General features: G+C 37.6%; 1 protein-coding gene across 1 annotated transcript in view; it reads right to left on the bottom strand.

The window, feature by feature from the left end:
* Nucleotides 1-1,763: 1,763 nt before the first annotated feature.
* LOC126510746 (aldehyde dehydrogenase 1A1) overlaps nt 1,764-17,227 on the bottom strand; it is a 38,326-nt gene continuing 22,862 nt past the window's right edge. The window contains exons 8-13 of the mRNA XM_050157436.1: nt 13,182-13,284; nt 11,985-12,169; nt 9,216-9,380; nt 6,968-7,125; nt 5,065-5,139; nt 1,764-2,346 (exon numbers count right to left, since the gene is read on the bottom strand). Of these exons, the coding sequence (XP_050013393.1) occupies nt 2,274-2,346; nt 5,065-5,139; nt 6,968-7,125; nt 9,216-9,380; nt 11,985-12,169; nt 13,182-13,284 (759 nt within the window). The 3' untranslated portion in view covers nt 1,764-2,273. The remainder of the gene's footprint in view (nt 2,347-5,064; nt 5,140-6,967; nt 7,126-9,215; nt 9,381-11,984; nt 12,170-13,181; nt 13,285-17,227) is intronic.

The following is a 17,227-nucleotide window of genomic DNA, read 5'->3' as shown; positions in this document are numbered from 1 at the left end:
GGTTTGGTGCTCTCCTTCCCTGGATGGAACATTTCAATTTCTGCCAATTAGCTTAGTATAGGTGAAAATGAAAATCTCTTACTGCATCAACATTGTAGATAACGAAGTCATATTTACAATAGCAAAGCTAAATTCTTCATAAAATCGCCCACACACAAATTAATAAGGAAAGGCTTTAAGAATTACTGCTGGTGTGGCTTTCATACAATTAATAAAACACAGCGTTCAGACACTTCAGAGAAGCCAGTACAAAGCAGAGAGCTTTTTGTTTAATCCTGCAAAGTCTTATTTACACAAGGAAGGTTTGATTTTTCAAATATTGGAACCTGCTTCTGGCTTTTGTCTTGTTCTGTGCTCAGCCTTCTCTAGGATGTATGAGACATGTTCTGGTGAGGTGTGCTGCCACAGTATTCACGCGACTGCCTGCTAACCAATGCATGCACAACTCCAACTCATCTTGTGAAAGCAGAGGGTTTGTTCTGGGTTTAAGAAAATGAAAATTAAAGAAAATGACATCCTCTCATCTGCAATTCTAACTTTTTTGTTTTCAGTGATCAAACACCGTTCAGTTCTCCCAAGATTTCCATTTCTCCAGATTTCCAAGTGGCAGTAATTATGTTGAAATCTTACACTGTAATTTTAATGATGGCAAAACTAGTACGTTTATGTAAGTCTGGGGACCTCAAAATTGGAGTTGAAATTACTTTCGGTCTCTGGAGCCACCGAATTTCGTTGGTTCTCACACAACGATGTGAAGGTAGCTATCAAAGTGTCAGAATGCCATGGTCATGCTGCATGGCCATGATAAACTATTTTAGTTGTGATCAGAATCTGGAAAGTGCTGGTCTAGAGATCACTAACTTAAATTTTAAGTCGTCAAACTAAGGACATTTGGAATACACACACCAAAGCACACAATACTATTGATTTTATTTTAGTCCACCTCGCTTTCCACATGGGAGCACAGGCTAGAAGGATAAGGTCCTACTTTGAGGGCATAATGGGCACGTGGGACTACAAAGAAGGCATCATCTCAGAGGACCTTAGGGTCTTCAGAGTGCTCCCTCTTCCAGCAGCAATGCTTCCCACAGCACCTTCTAACAAGGCTGCCTGAATAGGCTTGGTGTTAAAGGAGGCGAGCAGAAAGGCAAGCTCATGACTAAAATAGATTTGGGAAAATGTCATCATAAAACAAACCTAAGCAGTTATAGGACTTCTCTGAATCCGTACTCTAAGCTCAGTAAAGAGTTGTAAACTGAAGAAGAGAACTAATAATACTAGAAAATGATATCTCTTTCCCTTTATGCCCCGAATATTAGCTTGTTGTCAAGGTTCATATTTAGTTGAATTCCTTCATGAAGTTATTCCCTGTTCCCTCAGAATTCATCTCTACCTTTTTGCACATTACTGAATGCAGGGTTTCAAAAGCCTCATTTCCATTACACACTCCCTTCTTTTGCTATGCCGGGGTATAAGTGTTTGCTTTCCAGAAATAAACCACCTTGAGATGACAGTTATTAAGTATTAGTGGGACGGCACATCGGCTCAGAACTTTTAAGGCATTTGGAAATCAATTACTAATCATGTTTGTCTCTACTATATGTCAACTATTTCAAGAGTTCTTCTGAGAAGTAAATTTTTTTGTTTATTTGTTCTTGTTTCGCATTGCATGCTTTAACTCAACTTAATACTGCTTTTGACTGACCAGTAGAGTTTATCGCCATAGCCCAAACTTATACCAAAATAATTACAGACAAACAAAATCATGCAAGGGGTGCCTTTATTAAGTTTTACATTCTAATTCCAGCTAGAAATTTCATTTGACAAGCAGGCATGACATTCTAGAAAACATTTCACCACACTCAGCGGGGATAACCACAGGGAACAGAGTAACTTACTCTGCGGTCACTATGTGTGTTGAGTAATTCAAGGGGTCACTGAGGGACAGAGTTTAATTCACTACTGGTTCTCCTTACCAAGTAAATATCCTGAACAAGTATCTACACTAAAGCACCTGATCAGGACAGAGTTACAGGGAGCGTGCACCTAAATCTATCCTATTCATTTGGGGCAGGAATTAGGGTCACATATTAGAAGGCCAATGATTCTTTCAGATTAAGCTACATGTTTTCTACGTGTGACATTAATACTGATGAATCGCTTATGTTTAAGAAATCAATAGAAGAACGAGTTAAAGGAGAACAGCACTCTACTGGTGACTATAGGAGATGTGTCCAATTGCTGAAGGGTTTTTCTTCACTCTGCTGGCTTCTCTATGAGTTCTTCTGAGATATTTTCATTGCGACCGTCTTGAGCTCAGTGTATTCATAAATGCCATGCTCACCCCTATAGAGGAAAGAAAATTGCATATATAAACATGATTGTGTATTACAGTGAAAGTCAAATATAATCCCTGGCAATTTGGTGCAAGGGTTTTCATTTTCTTATCTGAGTAGGGACAAAATAAAATATTTACTAACTACAGTATAGTTCATATAGTTGTTAGCTTACCATGAGCTTCATGACCAAATGTAAACTCCCCAGTGGAGAGCAGTATTTTAAATGTCTTTTCTTTTAAATAATTCAGGACTCTGCTTATTTTTACAGAAAATATCCATTGTTTCCATTACTCCACTTGACCACATAACGAATTTTCCAAATCCTAACTCAAACAAATCAGATTTTGTGAGATTACCAAGTAAGAGAAGTGTAGCTGCCATTGGACTGTATGATCACTGAAGATCAGTAGACGAAACTGCCAGCTATACCAGAGCCTACATTCACCATCTGTATAGCTACAGAAGTGTTGAACAGGTAGATACAACCAAGATCTACTTTCATCCTGGGTTCTCTTCTTCTGAAGCTGTAGTTTTAAGGGATTCTTTTGATTCTTGGCAAAACAACTACCCAGTCTTTCTACCTTTTAGGTTGATTGTATGTAATTTTAGGGAGAAAAGAAACTAGAGTGGCCTGAGTCAGGCTCTTGGGATTTCAGTAAAGGTTGACTTTCTTTATTAATCAATTTTACATAATACATCCTGGAAACTTCTAAGTCATCCCCAAGTGAACAGCGGCTGAGACAAGTCAATCTTTAGGTACCAAAGTAACATTTATTCAGGGTTTTGCCCCAGACCAATTTTGGAAATTTCTTTCCACCTGGTGGATGATTTATCTAGGAGGATTGTGCTCAGCTATACTCTGCATTTTTTTTTTTTTTTGGTAAGAAGATAAATTGCATGCTCTTAGGAACATTCTCTATAACACCTATGCACACACAGGTTTGCAGAGGAGCAGGATTTTGGTCCTTCTTACTCAGCACTGCTCCTAAAGACTTCCCCTATGTATACAGAGGATGTCTTATCATGCCTAGAGTCACAATCTCCTTATATTAATTACTCTGTGAATAAAGTTTTGAAAATTCTTCTTGAAGGCTTCAATGAGAATGCTTTATCACAGTAATTAAAGGACTTCAACTCAACTTTCTAAATTCTATTAAAAGATAGTATTTTCACAAGTGTTTTATCTGAAAGAGGTAGATAATTTAGCCCATTATTTTGGCCAAATTGTTTTCTATTCTTTTTAGAGCTGCAATCTCACTTAACACTCACTGGAGAATCATATGTGTAATATTGTTCATTTTGAAGCTGAAACTATTAGATTTGTGTCCATGAACATTTTCCAACACAGAACACAGGAATAACTGCTTACAGTTCTTTTTAGCTAAGAACATCTATGCCTTATGCCTTACGAGTTCTGGGCTTCTAAGTCCTCACTGCACACATCAGCTGGTCATTTTATCACATGCTGCTGATCGTCGTGCCCAGCTCAGGATGACGTCTGTGACTGCATTTCCACTAAACTTCTGCATGATCTCATGCTTCTCATCACAGACCATGGAATACGTGGAAAGGCTTTAGTATCAGGCCATGTCTGCTCTACCTTCTGTGCCAAGAAATTTACTTTAACAATGATGCAGGGAAATTGCTTGTGTTGACAAATATAGAGTAAAATAAAAAAAATCCTAGTTCTCGTTTTAAGAACAATTGTTAAGAATGTCTTCTTGTTCTCATTTTTATTGATTGACTGAAAAGAAGAAATATCCTGTGAAGTACAGAGAGATTAAATTTGGAACATTCCCAAGATAAAGCAAACACATGTGAAGTGAGTAGGACTGCAGAGAGCTAGATGTTTGTCTATTCCAGTGCCAACAATGACCATAGATTCAGAAATCAAATCTTGGGCTTCCTGGATTACCACTGAATGTATTAGGAACTGCATATCCCTAATTTTGACTTTTGGGGGCCCTGTTTTTATCTGATTTCATTCTGTTTTCTACCTTTTTTCTTTACTTTTTATTTCCATTTTTTTATCTTTCTTCCTTTTTCTCTTTATTTCTTTTTCTTTTGAGACAAGATTTCACTGTGTAATCCTGGACAGCCTGGGACTCACTATATAATCCTGGATGACAATTTGAACTCACTATGTAGACCATTCTGGCTTTGAAATCTCAGAGATCTGCCTGCATCTGCCTCCCAAATACTAAGTCTAATTCTTGAGAGTCATTAGTGAAAGTCACTTTTCTGGAGACATTTTTCAGCAAACTCCTTAACACATGCACCAGTTTTAGGTAAATGTCACCAGAAGCATATTATTTTGGGATAAGACAACTTTAATCCATTTTAGTGCTATATTTAAAGACCTAGAATGTTCCCACATTTATTTAAATGCATTCCTAGGTTACCGGTTTATTCTTTTACTTTCCTAATTTTTTTCCCTAATGGCCTATTGTCACTTATAGCATAGACAATACTAATAGCATGCAACAATTCAGCTATCATGGCGGGTACTTAGCACAGTTCCTTATGAGCAAAAAGAGCTTAATAAAGTATACTCCTTCTGCAGTTGCTCTTCTGCACTTCCAAAATTTTAAATGATATTGTGTAGTAAGAAACTCTAAGTGAGAATGCAGGCACACTTCACTTAAGGTGGTGAAAATGGATCAGTCTCCTTGGAGTGACAATCCTTTTTCACAAAACTATGCTTGTAATACAAGGTTTTACTTACAGTTCACGTCCATTTCCAGACATCTTAAATCCACCGAAGGGGCACTGAGCTGACAAGACCATATAGCAGTTTACCCTGAAGCAAGGAAGAAAAGGATATTACAAATAATTCTTAACTTACCCCATAATTACAAAGTTGGAATGGAAAGACTCAGAGGTCTCTTTAAGAACTCTATTATTCAATATTGTATACTTAATGGGATAAGAGGGGGAAAAAAAGCAGTGCTGTGATTTACAAGGCAGAAAGCAAACACATATATTACCTAGGAACAAATAAATGGTACCACTATTAGTGTCAATAGTTATAAAAATAGATTCATCTGAATTACAGCAGAGGGAGAAGCCAGTGTGCCAGGGAAAGAAGTATGCAGTTCCAGGTGGTTGTGAGATGCCCAACTCGAGTGCTGGGAGCTGAGTTTCGATCATCTGCAAGAGCGGAAACTTCCCTCATTGGTGAGTCAACTCTCGAGCTCCACTTCCCTATTTCTGTAAAATTTATTTGTCTGTCTATCTATCTATCTATCTATCTATCTATCTATCTATCTATCTATCTATCTATCTCTATCTATCTATCTATCTATCTATCTATCTATCTATCTATCTATCATCTATCTATCTATCTATCTATCTATCTATCTATCTATCTATCTATCTATCTGCCTGTCTATTATTTAGAGTGTATGCTAGTGTTTCTGATTTAAGAGGATTTATTAGAGGGTGTGAGGGCCTGGCTCTCACTATGCTAGTCATTTCAAGGTCTCTATGAATGCCTTACCCTCAGCAAGTTCCTGCTTTTACCATAGGTATGATTAATAAATAACAGCTTTCAGGTAAGCTTAAATGATGAATTTAAGAAATAGATTGCAATTTTGAGTTATTAGTGACTAACTGGTGACTTCCTTTGATGGAATAAAAGATTTTTTCAAGCGGGAAGGAGGGTAAAGAATTGCTTGGTTGTGTTTTTAGGATGCGTTTTGATGCCTGGTTTTCCTTAACTGGATTAAGTGAGAGAAGGGAAATAAGCCTGCACTATTGCTAGGACGGAGGGAAGGAAGGCTTGATGAGAGAAAGGTTGCCGAGGAAACAGTCCAGGGTACAGAGCTGGCTGGGCAAAGCAGCAGTTTGAGAGGCACAGCTGAGAATCATCTAAGTTAAACTATAAAAAACTGAAGACAGATTTGGTCAAAAGGGAGAGAAAATTGCTTCACAAAATTTATTGTGTTCCTCTAAAAAAATGACATAAAAAATTCTAGAAAAAGATTTACTATACAAAAAGAAATACCCTAATATACACCTTGCCTGGGATGCAAACCCAGGATCCAACTTACTCATGACCCTGAAGCAGGAACATGATACGTTCAAAACTAATCTGGACCAAAGAGTGAGTTCAAGGACAGACTCAGCAACTCAACAAGTTCAAGTCTAATATATATATATATATATACACACACACAAACACACATATTTATATAATAAACTGGAGACAGTTCTGAGGGCTAGAGCACTTGCATAGACTCTACAGGGCACAAGGTCTAGTATTCGTTGTGGAATATAATAAAGACAACATCAGCAACAGTAATAACTTTCCACATACATAAGGCACCAGAACATTATCTAACATATTTTAACTTGAACACAACAATTTTTACCTCTGCTGTTCAAAAGAGTACTCCATACCTTGAAATTATCTAGCAATTTTGAAAATGTACAAAGTAACATGCATAAAATGTTTTAGAGAGGTAACTTGAAAAAGTTGGATAAAGTTAATTTGGCTTTAAAAAAAGACAATTACTTTTCTAGTTGGTCTGATAATTTCAAATGAGTTTTCAAGTCTGAAGGAAGCCAACTCAGCCTGCACATGTGGCTGATACAGGAAGGGCACAGCTTACTTCACATGCACTTACCACACTACCCCGGCCTGCAGAGCAGAAGACACAGTGACGGCCTTATCCAGGTCTTTTGTGAAGACTCCAGCTGCCAGGCCATAGGAAGTATTGTTTGCCCTCTTGATCACATCATCTATAGATTTAAACTTCATGATTTGCTGCACTGGTCCAAATATCTACACACAAGTAACACAAAAATAGATTAACAGTATATACAATACATCATATGCTTCCCTAGAAGCCATTCTCTATGGGCTAAGGTCTCTCACTTTAGACCTGTGTGTAAGGATCAAAACAGACAACCATGGTCAGTGAACATGGAAACATATTGTGATCATGTGTGATTGTCTCTGGAGCACACACCAATCATCATGCAGCATTTATTCTTACATGCTGTGACAGAGTGCCCCAAAATGTAAGGACCAAACAGCAAATCACTAAGTGTATCATTTCTTTGGAGACATCTAAGCCTAGTTTTCTTTGTTGCTCAAGTTACTATACAAGACAGCATGATCAAGAAAGCAGTCCTGTGCTCTAAGGACAACAAATAGACAATGATTGAGAACAATGTTTATGCTTTGAACACAGTGTGTCATTGATTTAAATATCATACATTTTATTATGTTTATATTATTTCATTATTATAAATACTGTGTAATATAACACAGATTTTTATTCCCAAGTGTCACACTGACTGCTATGCACCAGTACTGAACAAAATGACTCCTTAGTTGAAACCTAACTCTGGAACTAATCTACACTTGATTATTCTAGTGTGAGCCAGTCTTTCACTTTTGCTGGAATCTAGTTAATAAAGCCCCCATACAACTCAGTCTATATCTCATCACACAGGTAAGAAGAAACACCTGTGTTTTCTCAGCGATATTAAGCTTTTGTACTTTGAAAAGTTATTAATCAAACTTAAATAAAAGAGAGAGCTCTTGGAATGTTAGTATACTCTGCTGGGAAATATGAGCATGGTTGGCAAAACCTCAGAGGTGTCCAAAGGTTTTCTGGTTCTGAGTCTATTGGACTGTCATGGGGGGAGTTAGTGACACCTCCCTGAAGGCTGGGGCAGACCCTGGGGTTCTAAACTCTCTCATGACCCTGTAACTGGGAAGCAAAATGGTGTGACTACTGGAAAGGGAAAACAACTGGAGCAGGGCTATGGTGCATTCGCTGTGAGTTGTAGCAACTTAACTGACACAGTCTAGGCTCTGGGCTCCTATTTCGAAGCAGCAGATGAGCTATTCTAGTGAGCACATTATAGGAGCACAGTAAATGCTTCTTGAATGAAGATTATTTTCTGCTTTACTGTCCTTCTCATCCATGTTAATCAAGGTCTACAAGAACAATAGCTGTAATCAAAGAGGAGTGGCCAATAAGTGCAGAAATTCAAATGAAGTTGAGGAGTGAAATGATGCAAACAATCTAAATGTATTGTATGATCCACATATGATGTTTTTATTCTGTTCTTTATATTTATTTCCTCTTCTGGCACAGCTAAATAGTCCCCTTTTTTCCTTATTTGCTGACATTGTGTAGGTAATGATAATAGCCTCTCAGATCCCCTGCCGTATCAGGGACATATGTTTAAATTATGATTGCCTTTGAGTCACTGTATCTTCTTATTGTAGTGCAGAACATGTCATTGTCCAAGACAAATGCTCATATCTCTGCATATATTAAAAGTCCTCAGACTCATGATGTATATTAGCTACCATGTTATTCATGAACTAGTTCCTCTTAATTATTCGTTGAATACCTGGGTACCATCCTTATTGATGCTACTTAGATGGCACCCCCCAAAACTCACTTTTACTTCCCATATAAAGTCAGTCCACTCTGTCTCTGAAAGTTTGACTTTCTATTTTTATTTATTTATGTACTCATTTGTTTGTTTATTTATCTATTTTCTGCATGACTGAGATCATCCAGAGTATGTTGTTCAGTGCCTGGCATCTGTAATGCAATGGTGCGCACATTTGTTTCTATTTTGACAAATGTCAGGGCCATTTCCCATTCCTGTAAGGCTGTGAATGAAGCACCTAGAGAAGCTGCTTTGGACTTTGTTCTGTGTGTGACATAAACTAATTGTAGACCATTGGTTTCCTCACTGATCCTTCTTGATCTCAAATTACTAAGGGTTTACCAACAAGTATTTCAGGGGAACACTATTCAAGGAGCTTTGGGTTTTAGAGGAACATGGGTTAAATACAAAACATGACAAGCTCAGAAACAGAATCACATAGAGTAGAACTATTACCTCCTCTTTGGCAATGCGCATCTCATCGGAAACATTAGTGAACACTGTGGGCTGGACAAAGAAGCCTTTGTTTCCCCAGCGTCCACCACCACACTCCAGTTTGGCTCCTTCTTTCTTCCCACTCTCAATGAGATCAAGTATTTTATCATGTTGTTCCTTGTCAATCTAGTTGAAAGAAATCATATGGAGAAGGAAAGTAAATGTAAACCATTATATCAGTGGTCCTCAATATGTGAGTGGCAACTATTGGAAAACACGTATTTTTGATAGTCTTAGGAACCCCCAGCCACAAATTAATTATTCTGGTTACTTCATAACTGCAGTTTTGCTACTGAATGGTGACTCACTTCCTAAGACCACGAGAAATATGTGTTTTCCAATTGTCGCGACCCACAGGTAGAGAATCACTGCATTCAACAACTCTAACATCCAGGATACCCTCAAGTCAGCTCAGCAGAGGTTCAGCTCATTCTGCCTATTCTCGGCAGAATGTTTTTCCTGTGAAGTTTTTGGGAAGAAAAGAGTAAAGGTTTGTAAATTTAGTACATTTACTAAGCACAGCGACTGGCAAGGTGGAAGTACACGGACCTTTCACACATCTGTCATGTATTCACCTTGGAAGAAATGTGTTAATGATTTAACATATATGCCTGAAAACTTAGTCCTTACTGAGATAAAGGAGTGATGAGAAAAGGAAGACTTTGATCTGAGTCCAGTGAGTATGTCACATGAGAAGCAGGTGTTTTTGACTATAGGAGACCGTTATTCCTCAGAGAGGGAATTGTAGTAAGGAGAGAGGCTACTTGTTAGTTTCCGGATGCTTAACCCCAAAATAATCCCACAGAAACTAATTTTTTTTAAAACACTGCTTGGCCAATTACTTAATTGTATTGCTAGCTAGCTCTTATATCTAGAACTAAAGAATCCCAATTATTTTATATTTTACCATGATGCTCGTGACCTAATGGCAAGGTTTTGGTGTATGTCTCTGGCAGGGCAGGATTACATGGCTTCTTTTTGACTTTGCCTTTCTTTCTCTCATCATTTAGTTTAGGTTTCCCTGCCTACCTAAGTTCTGCCCTATCAACAAACCAAGGCAGTTTCTTTACTAACCAATGGTACAAACAGCATACAGAGGGAATCCCACATCAGGGAGTATGCCTATTCTTGGGTCATGTCCACTGCTCAGGATGCCCTTTCAAACAACAGGTTGGGGTCTTGCTCCATTCAGTGCAGTAGGCTGCATTCCAGTTTTTAACAAGAAATGGTTACCATCTTTCTGCTTCATTAAATGGACCACTTCTAAATTATATGGCCATTATCACAGCGGTATCTTGTTTTAAATAATATTTTGCATAAGAAAGAATTAAAAAGAGATCAGGTTTCTGTTTGGCAAAATCAGAAGCACTGAACACTTAACATACTTGCTGAGACATGTGAGTTTCCTATTACCCAAGTTTTCACAGTAGGGGGAGGTGAATGATGAGTCTTGAATTCAAGAGATTGGTGCAAACAGCCCGTCTGAGGTAAGAATGGTTTCAAATAGATGGAAAATTAGAGACAAGGGGGCTAAAAAGAGGGGTCATGTTTGGTATTGGTTTATTTTCTGTCTTGAATGGACAACTGGCAATCTTTACATTGTTGGACTCTGCTAATCTTCTCAGGATTAAAATGATCAGAAAAGATTGTCAGGATGCCCTTTCAAACAACAGGTTGGGGTCTTGCTCCTTTCGGTGCAGTAGGCTGCATTCCAGTTTCTAACAAGAAATGGTTACCATCTTTCTGCTTCATTAAATGGACCACCTCTAAATTATATGGCCATTATCACAGCGGTATCTTGTTTTAAATAATATTTTGCATAAGAAAGAATTAAAAAGAGATCAGGCTTTCTAACTACACTTAACTCAGTCTCTACACTTTGTTAGAGTAAATGCTAGCTGCTATTTGCCTTTAACTGAGAAAATTTGGCATGGTATTTGTCAGCCTATTGCTCCAAAATCTTCAGTGTGCAATATTCCAAAGAACATTCCTCAAAGATCGTCTCGTCATTGATGTTCTGTTGTGGAATCCCAAGGGTTGCTTTAAAAGCCAAAACAGATATTACTACATACTGGGCAATAAAGCTAAGTTGTGGTGTTATGTAGAGATGTCTAACTGAAGTATTCTATAATTGGAGTGAACTGTAATAGGAATCAAAAAGCATACAGATTGGAGAAGGCAAGAAGCTGATAGTATTGGCAAATTTTCCTCTTCTTGTGTGTTATGTGTATGTGGTGTGCACTCATTGGCAAGTACAGCAGTGTAAGCTTTCTCCCTGAACTCAGAACTTATGAGTTTGACTGTTCTAGTTAGTCACTTTGCCTTGGAAAATTCCTGCCTTATTTCCTGAACTTTGCGGCTAAATGTCAGCTACCACATACATACATTCAGTTTTTATCTGGGTGCTGGATTCAAACTCTGAACTAATGCTTGTATGGCAAGTGCTTTATCCACAGGGAAATCTTCTCAGATCTTTACATCTTTACATGTTTAATTCCCAGCATTATTCTCAAACTGCTTATAGATTTGTAAAAGTTTTTTGCCAACACAAAATTAAAATGATTTCTTTACTATTGGGAATTAGCCTTTTTAACATAATGAGGTCAGAGTTATAATGTCCACTAGCAAAGCACATAGCTAAGAGGTAAAGTCAAAGCTATCAACATGAGTTCTAGTAGTTTATACTTGTATTGGAAATGCTTGTCTTTTTTTTTTTTATTGTATACTTACCTGAGGGCCTTGATTTATTCCTGCGGTCAGAGGATTTCCAAGAACATATTTCTTAGCTCGCTCAACACTCCTTTTCACAAACTCATCATAAACTGATTCCTCGACAAAAATTCTAGATGCTGCGACACAACATTGGCCTTGATGGTAGAACACACCGTGGTGTGCAAACTCAACAGCCATGTTCACTGCAAAGGAAATGTTTACATTAAAGCAGAAATGTTTTTTAAAACACACACATGTGCGTGTGTGCACATACACTCACCCTGAAGAGATGGCTGAGTGATTAAAAGCACTTGGAGCTCTGCTGGTGCACTGGAGTTGAATTCCCAGTGCCCTTGAGAGATGGGTCAAAATCTCCTATCGCTACTTTCTCAGAATCTCTGAAGTAACATGTGAGCCAATAGTTACTGCTTCAGTTGTAATGAGGAGATTTTAGAGAATAATAAACTGGGGACCCTGCCATGTGTTGTGCAATAACCAGAAAATAAGTTTTAAAATTCCAGTGAGGAGCACAACAGTCACAACAGCAAACTTGATGAACTATTTGTGCTTAGAGTCTCACTGTAATTATGCAACTATTGAAGGAATGCTCGACCATGAATTTTAGTGAACATACTCCTAAATGAGTAACCTGAGGATTTTATTTGGAAGTAAAAATCAGAATGGTTTGGAATTTTATGGATGGGTTCACATACAAATGATAAACTCAGTGTATTTCAACTTCACTAACATTAGTTGAAAAAAAGAAGAAATTATTTAAATAGATTATTATTTAAATCTATCATTCTTTATTCTTTTTCTAAATGGTCCTGAGTGAAGGCAGAAAGAAATTATAAATTTCTGACAGCAAAACTCCTTTGGGCTCCAAATGGCTCAAGTATCTCATGTTCTCTGCACAATTAAAGATACGATGATACAGTATTATCAAAGCCACACCAAGATTCTAGATGCAGCTATTTATACTACCTCAGATTGACACTGGAAAGGAGCAAGCTATTCCAACACAGGACAGAACCTTATCTGCATGTAATTTATCTAATATATGGAACAATTCAAACCCTTTGCAGAATCATTACAGGACTCGACTTAATTCCTTACAACTTGAAGCAAAGTCACCTGTGAGACTCCAGATGATGTGTGACATCATCAGACATCAGGAGGAAGAAGGTGAGATGCTAACAAGGGACTTGTACTCACAGTCAGCGTCTGCAAACACAATGCAAGGACTCTTTCCCCCCAGCTCCAGGGTGACCCTCTTCAGATTGCTTTTCCCTGCAGCTTCTTTGATCAATTTGCCAACCTGAAATCAAACATCACAGAGCACACTTAGTTTGTTCTTATTTAGATAGGTTCATTTAATTCTTTCAATTTATAAGACATTTACACCACTATGTAATTTCATTCGGAAGAAACACGAAATGCTGCTGTTCAGGACCTGGCAACGTCAGGTGTGAAAGCCTCCACCATCAAGTCTGCAAATACGAGACAAATCAGAAAATGCTCGTGGACAAGAATGCAGACACTGTAATTGTGCGAGCTGACTTTCATGTGTGGGTAGATAAACTTATTTTTCATTTTCATCATAACTTTCTTTCTTTGTTTGATCAGAAATACACAAAACCCATAACATATTGACTTCTTATCCCTCTGCTGATATTTAAAGAACTTAGTTCCTCCTTAGTTTGGGTTCATCTCTTAGCAGAGATGCTCTTTGAGCCCTCCTCTGATGGCTCTAGATGGGCCTAATTCTTATTTCCTAGTCTCCCAAAGAAACACATGAATATGCATCTGGAATACTCCGAATTGTATCATACATATCTGCAAAAAATTTCCCACCAGACTGCCATTTTCTATGTCCCTGTGTGCTTCTCACCGTATGCTCACTGTTTATGGATCTCAGTACCCCCTTCACTCTGGTCTGTGCTTTTGCTTCTCCTACACATGTGCTCACTCTGCACAACTGATAATGAAGAAAGAGATTGGCACTGAGCTCTGTTTTCCTCCTGCCCTTATCTTTAATCCTCCTATTCTCATTTCTTCCTTAATTATAGTTCCCTCATCTAATAGATGACATTAATTTCATTTTATTTTCTGTTTTTTTTAGATCCGTTTGATTGAAAGCTATTTTCTAAACAATAGTTTTTCTTTTCTGTCCCTAAATCCAGCTTTTATAATGACTTGGACTTCATTATGTATACCACAATCACATTCTAATAAAAAAAATATTTGCCCTGTCTTCTAGAGGTACTCATTATGTTTTGCTTCTTTAATCCTCTGTGTTTCTTGTGCTATTCCACATACTGGATAACTATTTCTGTCATATCAGAGTGGTGAGATCATTTCTATGTGGATACTGCATTGCAATTATGCATTACAAAAAAGATATTCATTCTACTAAGATTTTCATATTATTACTAATTTTATAAACTTAAATTTGATTACTGAAATTAGATGAATAGAAATAAACAAGTTAGTCATGTCCTGGGGAAGCCCTACCTGAAATTTGCCTTCCCTACTTCTCTCTCATGCTTCTGCCTTCCTTCCTTTTTTGTCCTTTTTTTTTTATTGCTGACAGTGGATCCCTGTATAGCTCAGTCTGATTTCAAACTTGTGATTCACCTACTTTGTTTCCCGTGTGTGGGTAGTGGTGTGTGCCACCATGCTGAGTCTCTGTAGCACAGTCTCTGTGACTGTTTTCATTTAAGAAGTTACTGTTTTCTATATAACAAATTTTACCTTTCTGGAGTTACCTAATCAGTTTAGTAGAAAAGTTCTCCTAACACAGCTAACGTTTGTCATGGTTAATGGAGTAAGACCAGAACAAAATTTCTAAAGCCACACATGCCAAAGAATGAATAGGAAAGCTGGTTAGAAATATAAGGGCGGAATAAAGATTTTACATATGTTGCAGTTTCAGGTGGACAATTTGAAGCTTGCTTGAATTTTCTCAAAAAAAAAAAAAACAGCAAGTAAGTTTTATCCCATTATTTTATCCTCTTACTTTGAAACAGTAAAATTTTATTTTCCCAAAGAGGACAAGAGAATGGTCAAAACCCAAACTGCTCATCATCTTGTTGTATCCCATGTGCAGCAGAGGTGAGCTGTGTTCAGGAAAATATGTCTTACACAGCGTTGCTACAGTTCTTTTGAAAAATGAGTTCTTTAAAATTTTTAATGTCTAAATTACATTAAAATTTTTGTCAGATCACTTCATTATTGTGACCATGAGAGATGCAATCAATCTATCATTTGCTTCTGGATTAAAAATGGCTCAGGACCTTTAGTAGGAATCAGGTAACAAACTTTGAGAAAAACGAATAAACAAGTTTGCACTGAGCGCTTGTGTTGGGCTAATGTTATGTTTCCCCTCACTGTGGCTTCTAAAATGGTGTTGTTATCGTTCTGTTATTTAGAGGCCACCATTGTGTGCTAACCCTGAACAACAGAGTCTTTGAGACTAGCCAGACAAGAAAAAGAGATGAATCGGCAAGGACACACATGCTCTTGATTATCAATCTCAGACAGTGGGAACACAGACAGAAACATTGTTTAATTCATGATTTTCTTAGAACTTCAGATAGGAGCACCGAAGCAGTGTGGGAACACTGGGGGTCAGGTGAGAGGTGCAGATGCCTACAGGCAAACCAAAACCTGGGTAAAGGACACGGTGACCAGGATTTTTCCTGAGTTCTCAGAGGGGTGTTAAATGTCTTATTCTTCGGGCTCTCCTTTTTATTAAGTAAAACTGAGAAAAAGAGATATTACATTCACCTTTTCAAATAAAGAAATTCAAATTTGGCAAAGATATTTAACTTTTTAGAGACATAGTACTAAGAGAGTTACATTGGAATTTGAGCCCGAGGTTGCCTGATCTCCTAATTTCCATGTTTATGGGGGGGTCATATAAAGAGTTCTCCAAATGGTGCATGAATTAGGATCACTTTATGACAATTGAGCATTCATGCTACATCTGGGGTCAGGACCAGAAGCTGAATTCAGCACAGATGGCCTGGAGAAGTCAGCACAGGTTTTAGACCCAGATATGCCCATTGAGTCCCCATTGCAGAGGAGTGAAGATCCCAATATTCTATCTGCCTGCCTTTTCCTTCCCTGACACATTAACCTACAATATCACCATTACAGAAGTTATCACCATGTCTTAGACATCCTCATATCTTTTTATACCACAGAAAATCCTGAATGGAGCGGGTATAAAAAAAAACATATTTCAGTCATAGATTTTGCACCATGAGCTATTTTTGTACAGTCCATGAAAAAAATGAAAATGTGTTTTAGAAGATCAAGAATAGAATAAAAATATAATATAATGTTTATCAGTTCAATTCTCTGAGAAGTTTAACAAAATATTAAAGCAACTAACTGTGATTATAAAAAAAAATCAAATTTAACTTCAGCTTATTTTGAAAGCTGTTCTTGATTCTCAGTCCTCAAGTAGTTAAGAGAGAAACCATTCCTCAACACCTCCAGCAAGTTTTGTCACCTATCTGGCTTCAGGTGAGTTTTGCTTTCCTTGATCTTCTGCCTTCTCCATTCTATTTACCTCTTGTAGGTGTTGGCTGCTTGTTATAATCTATTCTTGCTCATTTATCACCAACGTCGATAAGGCATGCAGTCTTTTCTGTTGAGTAACTAACTAATAATGTGATGGCCAAGTAAAGAGATACAAACATGACTTTGCTTGAAATAGCATATTTTCTAACTTTTTTGTTTATAACCAAAGCTCATGCAATATCCAGAACTGTATCCAAGCCTTTTTCTCTCCCTCCACCTGCCACTTCTTCTTATAGTGTTTTTGGGCTGTTTCCTGTTTTTCAACTTTGTATCAATTGAATGATGATGTCAGGAGCACAGAACACTAAGGCTCTCCAGCTGAAACATGGGAGGAAGTGGAATTTGTCTTCCTTTTAGGGTATGCTTGGTAGACAGTCCCAAACTAGGGTTGAGACTCTACTATTTGATTTTCTTAATCGAGAGGTTGAACTTACAGTCACTGATATAAATCAATGTGGTCTAATTTATATGTTTTACCATACACTTTCTTACTCATCTGACAACCCAGAAGCTACATTTCTTTTTTTTTTTTCCCTTATGAATGTCCTGCCTTAGCTTGGCTTGTTACTAGCCAGAATTTCTTCTTCTTCTTCTTCTTCTTCTTCTTCTTCTTCTTCTTCTTCTTCTTCTTCTTCTTCTTCTTCTTCTTCTTCTTCTTCTTCTTCTTCTTC

Source organism: Alexandromys fortis, unplaced genomic scaffold (assembly GCF_014885135.2).
Source record: "Alexandromys fortis isolate MF-2015 unplaced genomic scaffold, M_Fortis_MF-2015_v1.1 scaffold_10, whole genome shotgun sequence".
NCBI lineage: Eukaryota > Metazoa > Chordata > Mammalia > Rodentia > Cricetidae > Alexandromys > Alexandromys fortis.
The sequence above is the reverse complement of the archived record's forward strand: the minus strand, read 5'-3'. Positions and strand labels throughout refer to the sequence as shown.